The 22,007-nt window shown below is 34.5% G+C and overlaps 5 protein-coding genes across 5 annotated transcripts; 1 reads left to right on the top strand and 4 right to left on the bottom strand.

Annotated features, from left to right (window-relative positions):
- Positions 1-3,804: 3,804 nt before the first annotated feature.
- Positions 3,805-4,827, bottom strand: PKB2 (serine/threonine protein kinase AGC family; the record flags this gene model as incomplete). Its single annotated transcript, XM_018439884.1, has 2 exons — positions 3,805-4,656; positions 4,768-4,827. Coding segments are annotated over 2 exons (912 nt in total), but the record flags the coding sequence as incomplete, so codon positions are not given.
- Positions 4,828-7,648: 2,821 nt separating this feature from the next.
- PHYBLDRAFT_96681 (Homeodomain-like DNA binding domain-containing transcription factor) lies at positions 7,649-10,693 on the top strand (the record flags this gene model as incomplete). The annotated part of the gene is made up of 4 exons (XM_018443977.1): positions 7,649-7,825; positions 8,105-8,559; positions 8,742-9,253; positions 9,408-10,693. Coding segments are annotated over 4 exons (2,430 nt in total), but the record flags the coding sequence as incomplete, so codon positions are not given.
- Positions 10,694-15,870: 5,177 nt separating this feature from the next.
- Positions 15,871-18,936, bottom strand: PHYBLDRAFT_145879 (hypothetical protein; the record flags this gene model as incomplete). Its single annotated transcript, XM_018431552.1, has 9 exons — positions 15,871-16,395; positions 16,507-17,149; positions 17,269-17,852; positions 17,977-18,072; positions 18,158-18,271; positions 18,345-18,408; positions 18,507-18,550; positions 18,613-18,726; positions 18,850-18,936. The coding sequence occupies 9 exons, from the start codon at positions 18,934-18,936 to the stop codon at positions 15,871-15,873; spliced, it is 2,271 nt and encodes a 756-aa protein (XP_018291528.1).
- An 820-nt stretch (positions 18,937-19,756) lies between these two features.
- On the bottom strand, positions 19,757-20,068 carry PHYBLDRAFT_145878 (hypothetical protein; the record flags this gene model as incomplete). The annotated part of the gene is made up of 1 exon (XM_018431551.1): positions 19,757-20,068. The coding sequence occupies one exon, from the start codon at positions 20,066-20,068 to the stop codon at positions 19,757-19,759; it is 312 nt and encodes a 103-aa protein (XP_018291527.1).
- A 183-nt stretch (positions 20,069-20,251) lies between these two features.
- On the bottom strand, positions 20,252-20,740 carry PHYBLDRAFT_145877 (hypothetical protein; the record flags this gene model as incomplete). The annotated part of the gene is made up of 1 exon (XM_018431550.1): positions 20,252-20,740. The coding sequence occupies one exon, from the start codon at positions 20,738-20,740 to the stop codon at positions 20,252-20,254; it is 489 nt and encodes a 162-aa protein (XP_018291526.1).
- Positions 20,741-22,007: the final 1,267 nt, after the last annotated feature.

Genomic DNA, 22,007 nt, shown 5'->3' with positions numbered 1-22,007 from the left:
CCAAAAAGTCCTCATAATTTTAGTGATATGACTGTTATATACATACATACATATCAACATGTGTACATTTTGTATGTATGAAAATATTATTTCCACAAAAGCTGTGTGAATAAAGAGATGATTTTTTTTAAAAGCAGAAAATGATGACTGTGATTGTGATTGGTTGGTTGTTTCTTTAGTTTGATTTGACTTGTTGGTAAACAATCTTGAAACAATAACCTAACCCTTATCCTTACCCCTCTATATATAAGTAGGGGGGGGGGGGGGGGGGGGGTGAAATGGTTTCTACTGTCAAATGTATTGATGGATTTGATGTAAAGGGGTTTAGGTTGTTTAAGATGAGACTTTTGATATGTGACGTAATATAAATAGCTACTAATGTAATTTATTGTTGTATAAATCCAAGTGTCTTGTGTGTAATAATGCTATTAAATATTTTGATATATAATAATAATAATAATAATCAAAAAGGTGTGATAACTTACCCTTTATTTTATTTTCTATTAAATAAAATAAAAATTGGTGTCAAAGCGTCTATTCATAAAAGATGTTCTTTACATCTGCACGTCTGCACATTGGCACATATACACATCAAACACCTCCTGCATTAAACAAAATGCTCAGTAAATCAAGTGACAGTTTATTCTCTAATATACATATAAATGTTGTTTGTATTGAAAGCACAGTACAACAAAGAACAGATCTTTTTCTGATGTTGTTTGGATTTTAGTTTATTTTCTGCTTATTCCTTATTCTTATTCTTATTCTTATTTTTGAGTTTGTTGGATTTCACACAAAAGCCACCCCGTTGTAAGCTGATGATTTTCTATAAGGAATAATATTAACCACACACATAAACACAGAAAGGAAACTAACAAGGTAATACCAAATATCAATTAATTTGTGAGCAATAAAAAAAAGGAGGATTTATGACGAAACTCTCCTTTAAAAAAATGTTAAAATGATATTCATATGTAATATGTAACAAGGGAATATCATGTTTTCCATGTATTTCATTTTATTTCATTAATATTACTATAACAATAGACATATTTAAATACATGTTTCAATTCTTGGTTCTTTTTTCTTTGTATATATACATGAAACTTGATATATATGCATACCCTTTGTCCTTATACCCTTTAAGATGTTACAGATTTTGATTTACCCACACATAGATACATTACCAGCATAGCAACATACCAATAGATACAAAAAAGAAAGAAAGAAATTGTAGCTTTTTTTTTAATTCAAATATACAAAGAAGCATAAAATTACCAAAAAGAGCAAAAGATAAAGAAAATGGTTACCCACACACCAAAAAACAAAAAAAAAAACAATAGACCTTTTTTTTAAAAAATAATAATTTCTCTTTGTAATTAATTAATGTTGGGATTTTTGCTGATAAATAACATATAATAATTATAACAAAAGGACATGGATATTAAATGTAAAATGTCACTGTACATAATTATAGTCAATCGTTTACTTTCAATTCACTCGGTAATAATGTAGATATTCTGATGATAAGACAACGATTGTTTCCCACACAAAAGCTCTGTCTATATTCATATTGTGATTTGTACTTGGAACTAAATAAAACAAAGGAAAATTGAACACATCAGATAGAGTTATAAAAACGAATCAGATAACGTAATACAAGAAAATACAACCAACATTTTCTTTTTTCTTGTCACTAATATTTATTACTATTATTATTATTTTATACTTGACATTTAGTTCTTTCTTTTGTTTTCTGTTCTACAAGAAAGTATTTTTCTTCTTCTAAACTTTAGGTTTCTTTACTATATATACATACATGCATACATACAATTTCTTTAAATAGAAAAACAAATAAACAAATAAACAAACAAGCAAGTAACCAAGTAACCAAGTAACCAAGTAACCAAGCAACCAAGTAACCAAGCAACCAAGTAACCAAGTAACCAAGTAACCAAGCAACCAAACAAATAAGCATATGTGTGAATTTACAAATTTGTTCGTGCGTGGGAATGATATTATCCTTGTATCTGTTATCGATACTACTAAACTCATTTTATACAATGAGAAAGAACAAGAAAGAAAAGAAGAAAAAAAAGGACAGATCCGATAAAGTATTTTATCTATACTAATTTATATATATATCTTCTGTGCTTGGATCGACCATAAAAGTCAATTCTTATTTAGTTTTAGACTTTTTTTTAAGGTTTATATATTTTATTATGTGTATTTTTTTTGAGAGCATAAAATGATAAGAAAAAGTTTATAAATATAAATATCTATATATATATACTCTTTTCAAAAGGTAGATGTGTATAAGTGTATGTGAATGTGAATGTGTGTATTCTTTAATACATAAAGATTATATAAGGTGTATAAGGTATAAGGATGTAATATGTATGTAAACACTACTACTTGTACTTACACTTGCACTTGCACTTATACACACACACAGATACTGATATGTGTGTATATATAAGTGAGTTTGAGTATGAGATTAAGTGTATGTGTTTGTATAATTTAGGTTTTTTTTTGGTGTATTGTAAATAAGGGAAAACAAAATATTAAGTAAGAGAATAAAGGGAAGTGTAGAAAGGAAGATGCGTATAATAAGGAGAGTAAAAGAAGATAGAGGGTATTGTGTTTATATATGTAAGTGTATTTTTTTCCTTTCTCTCTCTTTCTTCATCAAAAGAGAGTCTAGAATTTGATGAAAGGAGCGAAAAATCGTCTGGTTTTTGTCTTTTCACGCACATCTTCGGTTGGAGTTACGTTTGTCGAAAATCCTGAAGATCCGTGTGTGTGAGGATGAGGGTGGGCGTGTACGTGTGTGTGATCAAGGCTAAAAGACAGCTGGAGATCAAGATCAGGAACGGTTCCAAATCCAAGATCATCAAACACAGGATCCAACATGTCTTCAACTGTCGATGCAATAGACAAACCAGGCATTCTGAACGATGAGCTGTAGTTTTTGTATGTACTATCGTTTCCATGTCCAAGGAGTGTACTGCTATGACGCTCGGAAAGAGTGGGTTCTTTATCGTGGCTGGTGTCGTTATCAGTATCGGTATCATGAACATTCTTGTTCTTGTTCTTATTATTATTATTATTATTATTATTATTGTGTATCTTGGTGTTGTTTTTGCTGTTACTGGCCGTAGCAGTAGTAGGGATGTGAATGCTGCTCTTATTGTCGTCTTCGTCTTCGTCATCTTCTGATAATACTGAAGAGGTACCTGTATTCCTCCGCTTTGCATTTCGTTTCCTTCCCTGGGTTTCTGGGATCCACGGTGCTTCGGGCAAAGGCAGGGCGGCAGGCAAGGGTGCAGAAACATGTTGATCTGAAGTGTGACAATCGAGATTGAAACTGTCAATGTCTGAAAGCATGCTAATGCTACCTCGCTTACGAGCAGGCTGGAAACCAGGCTGGGATACTACTACTGCGGCGGCTTGTGGTTTATCGTAAATACTTTCTTCGCCATGATTCTTATTCTTATTCTTGTTTTTATTGTCTTTGGTTTTATTTTTGGTTTTGGGTTTGGGTTTGCTGTTTTTGCTGTTATGTTGACTGGATGAGAAAGATGGTTTAGAATGTATTGTGTGGCTGTCCTGCAGCTCGGCAATTGTATTATTATTATTTGTTGTTGTTGTTGTTGATGTGGTTGTAATGGTAGGAATGGTTGGTTCGACTTCTTCTTCATAGTATCGTTCGTCTGTGAATGAATAATCGTCAAATATGTGCTGAAAGTCATCCGTAGGGTCGATCTGAGAACCCATGGGACTAAACGATGGTTCCATGTCGATAAACAAAGGATCAAAGTTGGCAAAATCAAGTTTTGAGGTTAAATTGGGGCTGTAAGGGGGTGTTAGTCTGCGGTGATACACATCATCCCATGAAAGAGATGCAAAGTAAGGATGGGTCTTTATCTCATCCACCCCACCGTGTTCCAAAGAACAGCCTAGTCTGGTGGCCGGATTGCGATCCAGTAAGGCAGCCAAGAACTCGGCCGTGTCGTATTCGATATCTGTAGGAAATTCGAGAGGTTCTTCAAGAATCCGACGGTACATTTCTGAATGGTTGTCTGCCCAGAAAGGCGTGATGCCGGTCAGCATCTCGTAGATAATCGTTCCATAGCTCCAGTAGTCAATTCCAAATGAATAGGCATCTCCAAGAAGCAGTTCGGGCGCCAGGTACTCTGCCGTGCCGCAGAACGTCTGGGTCGACTGATCGGTTTCGTTTGTGAGCCATTTACTGAGTCCAAAGTCGGTCAAGACAATGTGGCCCTCTTGGGTAAGCAAGATGTTTTCTGGCTTCAGATCACGGTACAAGACTCCCAGGCGATGCAGCTCTCCAATGCCGTCGATAATCTCGGCTGCATAGAACAAAACACGTTCGGGCGTAAACGTGTAGCAGGTGCTCATTTGTGTGGCGAGGTCGCCTCCACAATAGTAATCGGTGATTAAATAGAGCCTGTGTTCGTCTTGGAAGGAAGCGTGTAACTTTGCCAAGAAGGGATGGTCAATGGCAGCAACAGTGGCAAGGATCTCACGTTCCGCCAGAGTGTGGGTAATCTCCCGCTGTTCGATCACCAAATCCTTGACGATGCTTTTCAATGCACGAAGTTCCTGCGTTGTACGAGAACGAACAAGGAAAACCTAGATATAAATAATTATAAATTATATATATATATACATAAAAAAAAGTTATTGTTTGGTGATCAGAATGCATTATTGTTATTTTGTTTTTCAATTAAAGCAAAGTCTTACTTTTCCCATGCAGCCTTTTCCTAGGACTTTTAGGATTTCTAGATTGTCTAGTAAGAAAGGTTTGGTGGGCAACTTTTGAACAATGTCGTATTCCAGACGAGGTGAATCGACTGGTAATTGATGAGAAACAGAGTTGTGTGTTGATGCAATACTGTAGCTGTCTAGTAAATCATTATCACTATCAATATTGAAATTGAAATGATTATCGTATTTATGATTCCCATTATTTCTAGCATCATTATCATTATCATCTTCTTCATCATCATCTCCACTATCATCATCGTCGTCGTCGTCTTCGTCGTCTTCGTCTTCGTCTTCTTCGTCTTCTTTGGTGGTTATGGTTGTGGTTGTGGTTGTGATAGTGGTGGGGACTGTGGCAGAGTCTGTTGGTGACCGGGGTACTATCTGGTCAGCTGCAACAGAAATCTCAGCAGACAACGACGGCGCAATCAGGCTTGGTGGACTGGGTTGTTTGAGTCGTACACTTGTCTCGATCTTTGATACGATATAGTCTTCATCTCGTTGGGGCGTAAAGAAATCTCTGAAGATGCTAGAGTTGGAAATGAAGCTATCCAGAGAACATCGTCTCAGATACCGTTCGACTTTGTCGGCATTGGAGCGATACTTGTACTGGGTAAGCGAGGTAAGTATCTGGCGAAGGCTTCGTCGTTTAACGGCAGTCGAGGATGGTTCGGTAAGGTGCGGAAAAGGAATTTTTGACTTTGGATAGTATTTCTTAACCTATATACGCACACACACACACACAAATAAATAAATAAATAATAATAATAATAATAATTTTGAGATGAGATGAGATAATATTATACTTTAATGTACTATATTCTATTGTATTCTATTATATGCTATTGTATCTCGGTCTGTGCTAGGTTAGTGCCACGTGAAAAGCCATACCATTTGGTCAAATTCGATAATATCGGGAATGTACCTGACGAGCGACAGCATATGACTGTCAGTCTCTACAATAATATTCAATATCTAGGTCACGTGCGTGAGAACAGCAGCATTATTATTATTATCATTAAGAGATTCTTATATTTTTTCTTCTTACTGGAAAGGCACGCTGGTTCTGTTTACTGGCCACAGTGGCCGTGGTCTCAATGACAGCAATAGCAAATGATTTCATGTTAATCGAGTCTCCGACGCCGTGAGCAATGCAATTGTTGTATATATAAATATAAATTTATATAAAAAAAAAAGTCCACTCTACAAATAAGTAATACAATGATAATATAATATAAGCTTAATGAAATGTACCAAAAAAAGAATGAACCAAAAATGGCGTAATATATGAAAGTATATCTATTTATTTATTACCTAGTGATGGGTACAATACTGTGTACAAGAACCAAAAATAAATTAAGATATTTTGTTTAAATTGGTTGTTAGGTTGGGTTGTTTAAAATAAAGAAGGGAAGAAGGGAAGCAAAGAAGGAGTGACTGTGAATTTGGGTCGATGTGTAAATGTTAGGTTGGTAAGACCAGTCAGGTACAAGTGTTGTTAAGAGATAGAGTCTAATGAAAACACACACACAGAGAGAGAGAGAGAGGAAGAGGTAGATAGAAAGAGAGGTAGCAGACAAGGAAGAAGAAAAAGAAGAAGAGGAGACAAAAAGGTAAAATGATAAAAAATAAAATAAAATAAAATAAAATAAATTAAATAAAATAAAATAAATTCAAAATTCAAAATTCAAAAATTGAAATAAAATATATAAAATAAAAAAAAAAGGTTGATGAAATGGTTGCAATATACGAGCAATTACTCTTCTCGGGTTTCAGAAACAGAATAACTAAATATTGGCTCTCTTTACACGTGTGCGACTTTCCTTTTAGTGCCTGTAACTGATTTCCCGCGTATGTGTTACTTTGCCTCTCACTCACTTTATATAGCTATATTTCTTTACTTCTATATATCAAATAAATAAATATATCAATACACAAGAATACAACAAAAAATGCACATTATTTTGACAGCAAAAATTTGAGAATAAGGTAAGCTTCTTCTTTTTTGGAGCTACTTTGTGTGTGTGTGTGTGTGATTTATTGTACTTGTAGACAAATGTCAATTATTTTAATAATGACAATTAAATATAGATATATGGATAATGTGCCATGTTTTATAATGTCAGTGAGTAAGCAATTGAATGAATAGGTCAATAAAGAAAATACATAAACTAATAAACCAATATTTTATATATGCAACTGTATAAATGCACCTTTATGCCACAAGCCGTCATATTGTGCCAGAATAAAAATAAGTAAATAAATGGTAAATGGTAAATGCAACCAAACAAGACGTTTGACTATCTTTTTCTTTTCTTTCTCTCTTTCTCACATGTGATAAGCAAGAAACTCAAAATGCATTGATTTGATTTTTCTTATATTTAAATATACACAATATAAATAAATTATTATAAGCTTAATTTTTTTTTTTATTTATAATACACTCATCCTACCTACATCCTACACCCTACACATATTACCCTGCACTTTATACCTTGCACCCTACGCATATACTACGCCCACACTACGCACATGCAACTATATATATATATATTATATTTATCACATATGTTAAAAATTATAATATGCTTCTTGTGCAATCAAGACTATATACTAGTAGTATCTCCCTCCTTCCCTTCTTATTTCTATAATTCGGCTCATTGGCTGGCGGAAATAAAGGGTGACGCGATTTCCTTGTAAATATTGAATTTTACACTACCCGCTTTGAATAGGGCGCGTCAAATCAAATCAAATTTTATTTTTATTTTTTTTAAGAAAAAAAAAAGTGTGTGAGAGAAAGAAAGAGAGAAAGGGAGGAAACTATTTCGTCACTCTCACATCTATATAACACTTTAACGCCATGAGAGTCCTCATCAAAGGAGGTGTTTGGAAAAACACAGAAGATGAGATTCTAAAGGCTGCTGTCAGCAAATACGGAAAGAATCAATGGGCCCGTATCTCATCTTTGCTTGTGAGAAAATCACCAAAGCAATGTAAAGCAAGATGGTATGAATGGTTGGATCCAAGTATCAAAAAGGTAAAAAAAAAAGAAAAGAAAAAAGTATATTAATTATAAAATAATAATAACTACATTAATAAATAAGATAAAATAAAATAAATTTATATTCCATTACATCGATTCTTTTTTTTTAAAAGAGAAGAAAAAAAAAGTAAATGATATACATGTATATACTTCTTTAAGAAATATATATATATATATTTATATATATATAAAATGTTAAATAAACTGACGTATTCTTTTTTCCCCTTCTTTACTTTAAATTAAAATCATAATAATAATATATTCATCAAACAGACTGAATGGTCAAAAGAAGAAGACGAAAAGCTTTTGCATCTTGCAAAACTCATGCCAACTCAATGGCGTACGATCGCACCAATTGTCGGACGAACACCTGCACAATGTCTTGAACGCTACCAACGATTGTTGGATGAAGCAGAAGCTAGAGAAGCAGGACCTCTTGGAGATCTCGGCTTGACAGGATCAATTGGACATGAGAGTGGACCAAGTGCCGACGACGTTCGAAAGCTCAGACCAGGAGAAATCGATCCTGAACCAGAAAGCAAACCCGCACGTCCCGATCCAGTAGACATGGACGAAGATGAAAAAGAGATGTTGTCTGAAGCTCGTGCTAGATTAGCAAACACACAGGGTAAAAAAGCCAAGCGAAAGGCTAGAGAAAGACAACTCGAAGAAGCTAGACGATTGACTTCACTACAGAAACGCAGAGAACTCAAGGCAGCTGGCATAAAGTGAGTTTCTGTTTTTGTATTGAATATACAGGAAAGAAAAACAAATTCAACGTATATATATATACACACATTAGTATTATTATTATTTTGGAAAGAGTGAATAAGAACTAAAAGAAAGAAAAGGACTTTTTTTTATTGCTACTGTTTTAAAATAATAATACTAATAACAATAACAATAACAGTATGCGCGCCAAGAAGAAGAAGAACGTTATGGATTATAATGCAGACGTACCATTCGAAAAGAAGATGCCATTGGGTTTCTACGACACAACAGAAGAAGCCAGTCGTCCTGTAGATCCCGGAAAACTCACCAATGTTCACCTTTCTAAACTCAATCGACGACGTGCTGACATTGAAGAAGAAAAGCAAAGAGAAAAGAAGAGAAAGTCAAAGGCAAATGGCGGTAGTGGACAACCCGAGGGCAACCAAGGTAGATTTATTCCTGCGAAGGACGCCAAGGTTGTCAAGATGCAGGAACAGGAACAGATTGCCAAGAGACGCAAACTCGTCCTTCCTGCACCTCAGGTTGGAGAAGACGAATTGGAGGAGATCGTAAAGACTGGCTTTGCTGGTGAGAGTGCACGAATGTTGGTACTGGAGGAAGGCGAAGAAGGTGCCACTCGCGGTCTCATCGGAGACTATTCAGTCACACCCAACACACTCACAACCAGAACCCCTAGAGCGCCACCAAGCAGTAAGTAAATTCAAGGAAATGATCTTTATTTTTTTATTTTTTTTAGAGAAAAAGGGGGGAAAAGGCAAATTTACGCATATCATACATACATGGGTAATCTCATATTATTATTATTATCTCTTATATATGTATTATTTTATTTGGCTGATATTAGATGATAATCTTCTTCAGGAAGCACGTAACTTGCGTGCATTGACAAGCACACAGACCCCCCTGTTGGGCCATGAGAACACACCTTATCACATGGGAGGAGGTACTGGATTTGATGGTGCCACCCCAAGACATTCAAGCGTCCAGACCCCTAACCCATTGATGACACCCATGCGCGGTAGCGGGCCGGACGATGTGATGGCAACTCCTGGGTCATCTAGCCAGCAGACGCCTTTCAAAACCCCTCTTCGTGATCATTTCAAGCTGAATGTCCAGGGCCAGATGATCGGAGGAGAGACACCTAGAGATGAGCGTCTGATTCAGGCCCAGAGAAAGCGCGCATTGCTGGACAGTCTCTCTAGCTTACCAAAGCCTCGCAACGAGTGGGAGATCCGTCTTCAGGATCTTGAGGAAAAGGAAGACGAGAAGATGATCGGCACAGCAGCCATAATTGAGGACAGAAGTGATGTAGACTTGGAGCTCAAGAGAGCTGCCGAACGTGAGGAAAAGGAACGCATCGCACGTCGATCCCAGGCTGTCCAGCTCAATCTTCCTAGACCCACATCAATTCCTGCCAAAGAAAAGATTGACCAGGATGGTGATGATGAGGATATCAAAAGCATGGTTCAAGACGAGTTTATTCGTCTCTTGACACACGACGCAATCAAATACCCAGTAGCTGGAGGCGCCATTGCGCCCGGTGCATCAGACCTGCCAGGCGATCTGTCCGATCTTGAAGACGAGTTTACTTCAGAGGCACTTGAGGATGCGCGTCTTGAGATGGATCGCGAATTGGAGAAAGAGCTGGCCTTGGAAGAGGGCGCGAATGTCAAGGAGGCTGTCTGGGCTCGCGTGTCTTCCCAACCCAATTTCGAAGCCGTCTGGAGCAAGGAGCACGATGACGTTCTTTTCTCTGTTCGTTTCAACCAGTTCATGACTCTTGACGAAATTCCGGATGACGAAGACAAGATCCAGGGCCTCGAGAAGATGGTTGAGGCCAACCGAAAGACCATGATCCGTGACGCCACACGTGCGGGTAAACTTGAAAAGAAACTCGATCTCAGATTGGGTGGATACATGGCTCGATCGGCAGCGCTTTCGCAACAGATCATGGATGCCTTTGATGAATTCGAATCGGCAAAGATCGAGTACCAGAGTTTCTTGAATCTGCAGCTCGCCGAAAAGGTTGCTATCCCAAGACGAATTGGGGCTCTTGAAGATGAGGTCCATAAGCTGGCACAACGGGAAAGAGAATTACAGCAGAAGTATAAAGAGCTTAGCGATGAAAAGAGCATGTACCTATCTGGTATTGTCTAAAAAAAACCTCCCAAAAAAAGAGAGAGAGAAAAGGAACAAATATCCATATCAATATCAATATCAATATTCATATGTATATATGTTTTCTTCTTTAATCTTTCTTCTTACTCTTCATCTTATTCTTCATCTTATTCTTCTCCTCTTTCCTGTACACTGTCTACCCTGCCCTGCTTAAAGTATATGTATAAAAATAAAACAATAAAAAGAGCCAATGATCTTTGGATTTCTTTATATCACATCAAATCATGAACGCACCCACATCCATGCCCAAACCCACTCGACTGCCCACACCCATATTCTTTCTCTCTCTTTAATTTATCTGCAATAAATGGAGCTTAGTAAAAAAAAATTTATAAAAATAAAAGATGGAGAGATTAAGTAATGCAGACCTTAATTTGGAGAGATGATTGAGACATGCACAGCCACAAGTGCATTATATTCCCACCATTCTTTCGAAATAAATATATGTACAAAAAGAAAGAAATGGCTAAAGTACCCAATAAGCCCTTTCATTAGTAAGAATAGATATCCAATATTCTCATTGTTGATTTGCTCTTTGTAAAACGATAACAAATTTACAATATCAATAGTCTCTTCTTCTTTTCCCCATTATTTTTCATTGCTTTGTTTCAATACAGTACAGAACAGGACAATGTGAAATGTATGAAAATCACCATCCCACACATGTTTGATGCAAGGGATGAAACTATTTCTCTTTGTGATAATAATTGAGACTGTAACAGCTCATTATTATCATTATCACTACTAAAAAAAACCCAATGACAATAGGAAACCTGTTCAATACAGTTATAGTTAGGTATAAAGTTTGTTGTTCTTGTTATTGGTTTATCTTATTTTAATAACAACAACAACAATTGAGCCTTTTTTATTATTATATTATTATTTAACCATTTTGTATTAAATGTGTAAATTACAACACAGCTAAACTGAAAATACATATAAAGAATAAAACTACCAGGCTTATTGCGGAAGAACAGACGACCCTTGTTCATCATGTAATATTAAGAGGAAGCAAAACAATGATAGTTTATTTTTTGTGGCAGCCGACAATGAATAATATATATATATATAAAATATAGTTTTATGATGGAAATGAGACAAATGCATGGTTCTCAACTACATTTGTGGACCTCAATAAGGGTCATTTCTAGATTTGGGCTTTGAAAATCGACGTTGCACGATCCCTCATGCTTGACCGATACTTTCAGCACACACACACACACACACACACAAAAAATTATTATTATTATTTTGGGGGCGATATGATGGGGGTTTCTTTCTTTTTTTTTCAATTATTATTATTTTAACTGCAATAAATTATTATAGTTTATTAATTTCCAGTTAATTTAAACTTGATATTTTAGATCTATAGATTGATTGATTAATAGATAGGCTTAATAATGCGGCAGGTTCCTTGTGCTATAACATCACAACCCTCGGCAAGTTTATATTATCTTGTTTTTTATTTTAATTGTCATAACTAGGGTTTCAATTTTTAACCCAAAAATCCCTATTTTGTTAAAGAAAGAGAAAGAGTATGAAATGTCTAGCTTTTCCGCTGCTGCTGTTTTTGCTATGACTATTTATGAGCTGTAAAGACTTTGAGATCTATGTTACTTTATGTAATGTGAATACATATATGCGGGTGTGTAGTCAGTCAAAATAGGCTAGTCCTATCATAGTTGTAATTATCTAAAACTTGTATAATTTCTAAAAAGACATGTAATAAGACCCACTTTTACATATCTATATACATAAAAAGGCATAAAAAGTATAAAAATAAAGATTTGTTTTGATGTTGAAATTCCATTTAGTTGCTTGATCTAATGAGAATACAGATATTACTTGTATTATTTCTTTCTATCATTTAATGTGGTTAAAGAAAGGAGCAATAATATTCACAAATGAGTAGATACTCCAGAACAAGAGGAGCAAGAAGAGCACTTCAAACAATATGAACCGATTGATTTATTTCTAATGTTAGTTTATCATGATACAGGTTGGAATAATAAGTATCGGTATCATTATGATGATTGGATATTGTATATTCGTTTTTTTTTGGTTCTATGCTAGTAAAATACATAACAGGTTCTGTTCACCTAACAAAGAAAAAAGCATTGTACTTAGTGATCTCTGTATACATATATACATATTACAAACCTGTTGTTTGTATCTTTACAGAGATAAAATAAAACACAACAAAAATAAAGAGAGTATATAAAAGATCATCTTTCTCAAATTGACCATCTTCTTTACCACTTTTCTTATCTAATTATTATCCCGAAAACAACAACAACCGACTTTTTCTTTCAAAAAAAAAGATGTCTTTTGGCTATCCTACTCTTTCTTTTGTCAACTCAAAAACTTGCGCATGTAACCAGTGTGGATCTACTGCACACAAAACCAGGTATACAAATCTCTTTTTTCTTTTTTAATAATGAGATATTATTGATAATCATAATATCTATGTTGGAGAAAAATAAAAAGAAAATAGCAAGGAAATCTTACACAAAGGTTTACTTTAGAGACTGTCCTAAATTATATAATTAAAGCCATTTTCTGCAATACATCAACCAAGAATCTTTCATATATAAATCTTCTTCTTTTAAAATAAGAATAATAGCAATAATATACTGCCAAATTGTAACTGTTAGCCTAGCATATTGTTTCTTCTATTAAATGATAATAGTAATAAATAAGATTGAGGGCATAAATTCTTTGTTTTTTTGTATGTGTGTCATCAGTAATGTCTCACAACCATGTCTCACAATTTGACGGTTGTGTATGTTTGTGCTTGTTTGTCATCACGTTAATTTTTTTAATACAAATATATTCAGACAAAATTAATAAATACTTTATTGGGGTATCATCTCTTATTAATATACACAGCATTTTTTTTTGTTTAGTCGATTAAACTGAATTGGGAATATCATATATATTTAGTTTCTTGGTTCAATATTTTGATAAAAGTTGCTGTACATCTTTCTTCTTCTTCTTGTATATAAATATATATGGAGCTCTGAGCACCAGGCTAGGCGTGGTGTTTATAGTGTCTGTGTGAAATTATCTTGAAATAGAAGCCACTAATTGACAAGGTATAAATATAATAATACGAACTACTAAATATATGTATATACTAATATTAATATTAAAAGGTGTCCCGAAAGCTTTATAGAAAATAAAAACTGAAATTTGATGAAATAAGCTGCTTGTTTAAATTAATCACTTGTTGCACACACACACACATATATATATATATATATATATATACCAGAATATTGTCAAGAAATGCTAGATATCTACATTATATATAGCACAAAACAAAGTTAAAATGACATAATTTAATTATTTTTTTTAAAAAAAAAAAGCACGCATACACAAACACACATCAAAGTGCAATATTATATGTGAAATCCAATTATTTAATTTTCACTTGCCGACCTTTTTTTGCTACTTTTTTGTAGCACATAAAAAATAGGCCGTTTAGTACATTTTTTTCTAAAGTACGCTTCTAATCCCGAAGTCATAAAATTTTGCTTTTTTGATTATACGACATTAGGAGAAATAAAATATTGAAACACCGTTGCATTTTTTTTTGTGTAGGAGAATTGCTAGCCTCACAAAAATGCCACGCTCCCAGGTGTTTTTAAATTACTAAAAACAGCTTAGATCGTTTGAGTTCCAAAAATGCTCTACAATCTACCAAAAAGACTGGGCATTTGAAATTTAAATTAATTATTTTATTTTACTTTACTTTACTTTTTTGCTTTTTTACAAGCTTTCAATTAGTTTTTGATTTTTTATTATTATTTTATAACAAGTAATTGACCCTCTTATTCCAACTATAATTTTGTTTAAATACTATACTGCATTGCAATAAAGGTATTTGGGATTGATTTTGGATTAGTATCTCAATTTTGGAAAAAATAGATATTGTGAGAGTGTTATATATTAAGAAAAAATTAAAAAATATACGAGGTGTTCGGAACTAATCTTGGGTTAGTATATTAAGATTAGAAAAAGTAGATACTGTGAGAATGGTATTTATTAGAGATAGAATAATATGCTTATATACATCAGTCGATAAAGACGTTCTTTTTCTTACTATTCAATTTGCCTCTCTTAACATTTGTACCTCCGCTGTGCCACGTCTGGCACTCAAAATCTACCCAGGCACACATAAATCTACCCACACACACACAAAATCTACCCAGGTACACAGAAATCCACCCACACACACATAAATTCATTCGGACACACATAAACCCACCCAGGCACACACACATATCTTTTTTTGATGAATTCATAGATCTATATAAATAAGAAATTAATAAATCATTAGCATACTTTTTGAAAGTAGAGCTCCCCCCTCCCCTCAAGTTTAATGTAGCTCTTCGCTATAAGAAGTTTAGTTACTATATATTACAATTAATGTGTAAAAATAAGTCGAGCAGTTTATTGAATAGATAGTAGACTTTAAGTGATGTGATTGTAAAATGGTAAGAAGATTTGCAGAGAATTTAATGGTAGAGTCTAAGTTTCGTGCTTATATTTCAACTTTTTAAATATGTAATAAATAATATAGAATAGAATAAAAATAGATATATATATATAACACATTACTATAGTTTTTTGTTTATCCAAAAGTCAATAATTAATCATTTATGTATAATAAACAGCCAAGAATTACAAACATTTAATAATAGGAAAAAAAAAACAGCGGTAAGGCATTTATTATTACTATTACAGAAACTTTAGCCCTCTGCCTAAGAAGTGGCACCGTGTCTTATAAGGCCACTAAAAAAAAGGGGGCTTGCGAAAACCTGCTACTAAAACTATGGGAATCCTCGACTCTTTTTCCATAACGTAAAGTAGTGCCCCGTCTTTCTTTCTTTTTTCTTTTTAATTACAATTAGCCTTGAGAAGTACTCTATTTATTTGACAATCAAGATCCAGTATTATTGCTGTAAAATTTAAAACTTGAATCATAACCATGAAGAATACAGCTTTTATATATGTATATATGTGTGTGTGTGTGTGTACATATGTTGTTGCTGTTTATGTTGTACATGATCTCTAATATACATGTATACATATGTATTTTTTTTTCTTTTGCCTTGGACCAACTTTTACCATAAAAGATATTTGTCTTTCAAAAGCTTTTGTTGTAATGTACCATGTATCACCAGATCAGGTGAATAGAGTTGGAAACCCAACCTGATAAGTCCAGGATCTTTATCCTCTGATATGACCAGCACGTCGTCATTTGCGAGCGGTTTACGCAAAACCACTTTCCCACCTGCGGTCTCGACTACCTGCTTGAGTGAGTCTCTATTCTTAGGTGGAAGATAGACAGTCAATCCATCCAACCATCCATTCTCTCCAGAGAAAATACGCTCCCTGGCGATATTCAAACTATCATCAAGACTAAATCCTAGTTTCTTTTCTGATTCTTTATCATGTATTGCATAATTCTTTTCATCTTGCCATTCATGACCTTCGATCGAGTCCTTGATCCATTCACGCCGAATGATGTGAAGTCCGAGGTTGATAGCACAAAGGAACTTTGGTGTTCTGATGATTCGATCTTCACTTACAAGATGAGTAGCAAAGGCTATAGATTCAACGAATTGAGCTCCTAATGCACGTGCATTCTACAAAACAAATAGTGGCAATATGTTTGAATATAAAGCATAAAAAAATAGTGCCCCGGGTATCTCTCTCTCTCTCTCTCTAGATAATATATATTTATACATAATACTCACAGACTTTTCTTTTTCTGAAAGTGCAACGCACGTAGTTGCGATACGACACACCTGAGCCGTTTGCTTAACCTTTTTCTTCCTTCCTTGACTCTTTTGACTACTTGTTTCTACTTCTGAGTGCGATCTCTTTTGGGTACCAAAAGGCGTTGATCCTCGTCTTTGTCTAGATATAGCTTGGCTTGACTCCGTATAGGTGCTGTCACCATTATCACCGTTGCCACTATCCTCGTTATCATCAATAGTATTGGTGTTGACATTGACATTGGCATTGGCTTTGGCATTGGCATTGGTCTGAACTTCAGACCGTGGTGTCTCTGGAGCCTGCTGGTCTTCGGTGGTCACAAAAGAAATCTCGCGGGACATATCTTCCTCATTGGATATAGTTGTAGATACATTCGGTTGAGGCTGGTTGGGTAATGGAGTAACCTCTGGTAGGGGTTCTTCCATCCACCTCTCGACCTCTTTGGGACACACAGGAGTCTTGCCAACCTTCGCATTTAATATGTCTTCATCAGGAAAAGTTGTATAGCGCTCATCATCTAATGGTTTACATTCCCATTGCTGAAAAGTCTCTTCAAGCCAGAGATGATTGATAGCAGGTATTTTGTTTTCCTTGGCAAACTCATACTTTGGGCCATTTTTTCTGGACACACAAGATTGTTGTTATAATTATCATTTAGAAGAAAAAAAACAAAAAGCTTTAGTACAACAAAATAATACAGGATACCATTTGATAATTTATATGGATATACATTAATTTACCGTGATGAAATCAAGTGAGTCGTGGAGTTTTGAACTATCTGCTTGGTGTATTTTCCTCCTATGGCAGTGATCAAGGACACAACATATTTGCGTGCTTCTTGCCTATATCCACTAACCGCAAAGGACGTATCTTTCAACGCAGGAATGCCTCCCTTTGGAACAGGATAATCCAACAAAGACTTGAGGGGAGACACAAACCTTTCACGACACAGTGTGTTTGTAGCCCACCAGAAGCTGCCGATAATTTTTTTATCTTGACATGCCTGAATATACCGTTTTGATCCTCTCCATTTCATAATTACCACATCAACCGTAAGACTGTCGTAGTATGACAGCACTCTAGCTCCGGCTCTTTCGAGGTATTTTATCAAGTCCCTTTTAATAGAACGAGGAAGCATGAGGTCACTAGAGAGGAAGAATGTGTATTCTTTCAAAAAGAGTTCTTTGGGCTTGTAATTATATGGCAATGTTTTATCATAAGGATAGAGGAGAGTTAGTTCTTCGTCATCCTCTTTTTCCTCGGCAGTCTTTTCATTTTCCTTGGAATTGCGCAAGATTGGAGGGTCTGGATATTTAAACATATCCTTGATAAAAAATAAAAAATAAAAATAAAAAAAAAAACATAGATAGATAGTTTAGATAATTGTATACTCGTATTCTAGAATAAGGGCAGTAATAGCAATACGGTTGTCATATGGTTGTCCTTACTTCACGATAATGACGGCGGTGCTTGATACATGCATTAAACCAGTCTGGCATTACAACAGATACTTCAGGATCTGCAATAGCTTCAGTGTATTTTTCCTATTTTGTATTAAATCAATCAATTTCAAAAAAGAAATCGTGTCATGGGAAGTTTTTTTTTTTTTTTAAAAAAAAAAGAACTTACTCCTTCGGGTTCGGCTACCATTAAATGGGTTACATCCTCAGTCAAGTCAAGTCTATATTGGCCACCAAAGAGTTGGGTTCCACCAAACATCGTATCTCTGTCATAAGGAGGTATCTATTGACATAAGCTTAATTGAATCTGGATTGGAGGGGTTTTTTTTTGTGACAAGATGGTGTATTCTTCTTACTCCAGAAGTAGATATAATCACACCCGAAAAAAACTTTAGTGGATCGAGTGAGAAATAAGATGCGCTGTATGATTAAGAAAATAAATAAATAAATAAATGAATGAAATATAAAGACAAAATTATCTCAGGAAATTCTTAATGCACCAAGTCTGTAAAACTTACTTTTGGACATGTTTTCCTTTGATAGAAGCCATCACCCATTTTGGCTACTGGATCGTTAATCGCGTGCATCTATTGGTCTTTGTTTCGTTCTTTCTCGCCTACTTACTGATACATGCGCAATTTCTGGGCCTAGATCATAATGCGGGGATTCTGTAATTGCATGTGTTGGAGTGGTGTCTTTTGCGGGAATGGCACCATGGGAAGATAACGCTACTTCGAGCTATCCACAAGAATTATGTAATGTCACATCGAATGGTGTTGATTTGTGAGTACGATTGCATTTATTTATTTATTTTTATATGTATTTTATCTTTTTACTGTGCATCCAAATGTGATCGTTTACATTATTCCGCGTACGAGAACTCATTGTTTGGTCGATTTTGTAGACAACCCCGTCAAATAGCTTTGACGAATTTGATGTTTGTGACATTGATCGAGTGTGATTTCAGTACAGACAGTGAATTCTGAAGAAATAAAATTAAGAAAAAAAAAAAGGAAAGAAAAGAAATTGGATAATTTTTAAGTATTTTATCAAGTATTTTATCTCAATTGATAGCCCAATAAATCGTTGCTTCAGGGCAACAGCTACAATCCTTCGCGTCTTCTATGCCCTCGGTTTCTCTCAATAGTTCTCTCTATCTCCTCCCTCAATATCAATTCATATCATGTTTTGGATGGTGACCTTACCTTGGTTTGGAAAGCATACTGAAAAGCAATCTTTGATGATATCCCTTTGCTTTTTGTACTTTCTTAATATGGACATTCACGTAATCGTGACTATCACACTAGATATATCTATTTTCTAATTGACATATTCCTTCTACTCTTTAACCTTTTATCCCACGTTATATTATTTAATGATCAGAAGAAAAAGTATATATGTGTGTAATATATATTCCGAGTGAAAATTGAAACAAGTGCAAAAACTTTGATATTATCCCATTTAATATTTACTTCAAAGGTTATGGCATTGGATACATGTTATGGTATAATAAGCACATATTTCAATATTTAACGTTATAGGTAGTTGACCAATAAACATATCAATAGGTAGCCTTATTCATCTGATTTAGATACTAGAACTAAGTTATACATGTATTATTTACACTGCGAAAATATTTTTTGGAGGCTATTTTTTAAATATATATATATATCATCCAAACAGAAATCACCATAAGACTATGTGCAGGGTATTGAAACAAAAAAAAAAGGTATAAAGCCATGGAAACATAGATATATATAACCTAACCTTATTCGCCCAGACTATCCCTGAAGTTTTGTTCCTCAATTTCATTGGCCCGAATTTGTCTTAAAATATTCTTGAACTCTGAGAAGAGAGATTTGTATTCGGCTTCTTTTTTGGTGATTTTATCTTTTGTACTTTTCAAAATCATCTCGAGGAGTCCGGTTTCTATATAGTGCTCAGGAATTTGGCCTGATCTTTCGTCAGAAACCTTTCGTAAGTTACCATAAGTCTGGCTGTATTTTTCTTTAATTGACGCATTCCTATCGGCCTGACATACGACTATTGACCTGGCCTTGTTGAGACGATCTTCTAACATAAAAATATTCTGAAGGCATATATTAAAGTCTTGAGTAAAATAATTTGGTCTTACACGAGAGAATATACCATATATACAATTCGACGTATTATCTTTTTCCTTTTTTTCTAGAAAAGAACTACAAATAAAGGTACCAGAATCTGTGCCCTTTTCTCCACTTTTTGATGTATGATTTTCAAGAGCTCATTCTTGGTGCTCCTCCTCAAAATCAATAGCCCTGATATACGTTAAAGCATGATATAACTCGGAAAGTAAAGTCTGGTCTTCGTCATGTTTTTTATCGATCTCATATTGCATATTATACATTTTTTCATCGAGAGAAACTGTCTGCGAACTATACGAGCAGTCGTCATAACTTGAGAGTAGTTGTTTTGTCTTTAGTACTGGCTTATGATCTATTGGTTGTGGCTTCTTAGTGGCCATAGAACCTGCTGGTGATTGATGGGATGGTGTTGGCGAATCGATAACATTATCAGGAGCTCTTCGTATAATGTTTGACTTAATGGTACTATTCATATAACCCACGGTGCTGCCTTTATCACAGCTTATAGTCAATGTCTTATCCTTGTTCAAGCTAGTCGAATCCTTGCTGCTACTTTTGGGTTGACAGGACTGTGACAGATTCTTATTGGCTTTGTTGTCTTTATTCTTCTTTTTGTATCGTTTTGACATGGATTTTTGTGACCTTCAATAAATCCAGTACTAATAGTAGGGGTTCGTGTATATATTTCTGAGTGCTCAGTAGAAGATTTCAGGTGAGAGATGGTTACTTCTTCTGGTTGGGTAACTTGTATTTGATGTTTTTTGTTGTTGTTGAGAAAGAACGAGCAGTATATTAGTTATGCTTGAAAAATAATAAAGGGACGACAATTGAATCTTTAAAGTTGCAATCTGATATTTTGTATGCGATTTATATATAGAATTATACTATAATAAAAATATTCATAGATATTACCTTGGATGAATCAGGCTAATCAATCAGAATACTGAAAGAAATTCTTGTTTAAGCTTTGCAGTAGTCGTATTACAACATGTCTTTTGGCTGATATTCTTTGTGTGTGTGTGTGTGTGTGTGTGCTGGCAAAATGTTTATGGCTATGAGAAACTATAGGGTGCTTTATGTCTTTTTTTATTATTATTGAAAAAGAGAATAAAACAGCATTATATGTATATAATACATGATAGAAAGAGAGTAAATAAGACAGAATATATGAAATTGACCGAGATTTCTACATATTAGTCAATGTTCTTAGAGTAACTCCAGTAGTTTTTGTTTTTTTTTTAAAGCATTCACTTTAAATATATTAATTTTGACTCAATTGAGATACCAATGCATTATTATAAGGCTTGGTAAATCTCATAAGAATAAACCAAAAGCAAAAGCAAAAACAAAAATATGACTCTGGTGGTGATTTGTGGTTGTGGTTGGCTTTAGGGGTTTGGAAAAATGGACATGGACATTGAGCCTTTCAAGAGGCGTTTTATGCCGTCCTACCTGATCTTGAAAGAAGACGAGTGCCAGGTCCAACTTGTGTATCAGTGTGACCTTATTTAGTATTAGGTAGTACAATACTGTACTGTATTTTATTATTTATTTTATTGTTTCATCGATAATGGAGTGTAACTTCAATACCCCGCTAAAATCAGACTCTATTTCTCTTCTTTCCTATCCTTATTATATAATATTCATATTCATATTCAATCAATATCTTCTTTAGGTATTCTTCCTCGACATAAGGATAAAGACATATTATTATTATTTTTATAGTGTACAATAGATGTAGTGTATACAATACTAATCATCTACATTCACCTGTATAATTTATTTATAATATCTAAATTCCCTGTTTGATAATAAAATACGCTTTTCGGGACATCTGATTGCCAATAATGAATGAAAGGACAAGATGATGAAGATTATAAAGCTTTGGTGATTTTT

Source organism: Phycomyces blakesleeanus (assembly GCF_001638985.1).
Source record: "Phycomyces blakesleeanus NRRL 1555(-) unplaced genomic scaffold PHYBLscaffold_11, whole genome shotgun sequence".
NCBI lineage: Eukaryota > Fungi > Mucoromycota > Mucoromycetes > Mucorales > Phycomycetaceae > Phycomyces > Phycomyces blakesleeanus.
This window is presented reverse-complemented; position numbering and strand designations above follow the sequence as displayed.